Genomic DNA, 1,702 nt, shown 5'->3' with positions numbered 1-1,702 from the left:
CAGTTCAGTAAAACTTAATTTCTACTGGATTTACCACTAAGAAAATGATCAGAACTACACTGATTTTGAAGTAGGTAAGGTTAATCTTTGGCAGAAGCACAAAACACGACAATGTAACAAGATGTGGGCTCATTTAGGTGCCAAGAAATAAAAATAAATTGATAACAAGATTTCAAAAATCCAGCAAGAATTACACCAAAATCTTGTCTATTACCAAATAAATAAATAAATGTCATGCCTTCTCTGCAGCTTGCTTTAAGAACCTAAAGTGGACAAGAGCTGATCCACAATGAGTTGATGTTTGCATATTTATGTTTCATGGTTCTTTAATTGAACTTATATATTTTGTCATTAGTCAACTGGGATAAAAACTGTTTAAATAAATCATGAAAATCCCAACATAAATACAGAAGTCCTGCCAATGATGAGTTGATGAAAACATTTGAACATATTTGCGGCGGGCAGTCATTCAAACATGACACTTTTTTTTTTTTTTTACATTCACTTAAGCCATAAAGGTTATGTTAGTTTTCGTTTGTGTCTTTGAAAGCATTTCCTATATTTCAGATGTTACAGGTCTGTTATTTCCCTTAGGAAGACATTGTTCTTGTTATTTCACCCAAGCTATTCTTGTCTTTTCTGAGTCTTGCTCTGCTTTTCTCATCCCTTGAATATCTTGGACTGGAGGGTCCGATCCATGCTACTGCACCTACAAACAATCCAAAAAAGAAAAACAGTCAATATAAAAAAGTTTCATAAACATTGTAACAACATTTTCCTTTATTTGTTTTCTATTCTAATACATCTAAAGGTTTTCTCTTTTATTCAAGGTTACTTTTATTTTTCCCTTCTGTTTTACTCTGAATCATTTAATTTTGAGCATAAGTTCACGCTCTTTCTTTGAGAATCAGTGCTGTTTCAAGAACAAGAGCACACATCTTACTTCACTCTCAAAATAAATTATATTTCCTTACATTTAAACTGAAGTAACGTTTATTTTTAAAATAGCCACTTGCATTTGAAAACAAAGACCTAAATAGAACATGTTCTGCTGCACTTCCTGCATTGACAACACACTTTGTGACTGAAACAGGAAGTGGTAAAAGCCAGTGTTTTACAGGAGGTGGCACCAGCTTAATTTAGAGCTTGCATATTTGAATTAAAAACAGAATATGATTCAGAGCATGGGAATTCTTGAATAATATTCAGACGTTTAGTGTTTCTCATTTGTTTTTGTAAGACAAGAGGCCAATGGAGTAAGTGGTGAGATAAGCTTGTAAAATTTTTTTATTCCAAGCCCAAACAAGACATTGTTTCATTTTAACTCAAGAGCCTCCATCAATTTTCTTACATTTTTGTCCCAAATCTGCTTTCAACGTTTGACTTAATTCAGCTCATGCTAAAGTACTAAATTGGACAGACCAAAACTCCAATGGAAAACATGACAAATGTGCAGCAATAAAAAATATAGTAAAATAAAAATCTAGAAATATTAGCTTCAATTCAAATTCAAAATGAAAATCTAATCATTGCAACACAGAAATATATCTGGTCTTATTTTCTAAGTTGTTTTACTGTTTTTTTTTTTTTTTTTTTTTTTTCACTTTACATTTAATAATTAATTTATGCACAGCTATGTTCAAATGTTTTTAAAAATTCGAGAAGTTTTAAACACTTGCAATAGCTCTAGTTATACATGCAA

General features: G+C 31.3%; 1 protein-coding gene across 3 annotated transcripts in view; it reads right to left on the bottom strand.

Moving 5' to 3' along the window:
- Positions 1-276: 276 nt before the first annotated feature.
- Positions 277-1,702, bottom strand: part of LOC107083535 (E3 ubiquitin-protein ligase CBL-like) — a 21,694-nt gene continuing 20,268 nt past the window's right edge. For all 3 annotated transcript variants that reach the window (XM_015372850.1, XM_015372852.1, XM_015372851.1), the window contains exon 13: positions 277-709. In XM_015372850.1, the coding sequence (XP_015228336.1) occupies positions 591-709 (119 nt within the window). In that variant the 3' untranslated portion in view covers positions 277-590. The remainder of the gene's footprint in view (positions 710-1,702) is intronic.

This window comes from Cyprinodon variegatus, unplaced genomic scaffold (assembly GCF_000732505.1).
Source record: "Cyprinodon variegatus isolate N-32 unplaced genomic scaffold, C_variegatus-1.0 Scaffold77, whole genome shotgun sequence".
Lineage (NCBI taxonomy): Eukaryota > Metazoa > Chordata > Actinopteri > Cyprinodontiformes > Cyprinodontidae > Cyprinodon > Cyprinodon variegatus.
This window is presented reverse-complemented; position numbering and strand designations above follow the sequence as displayed.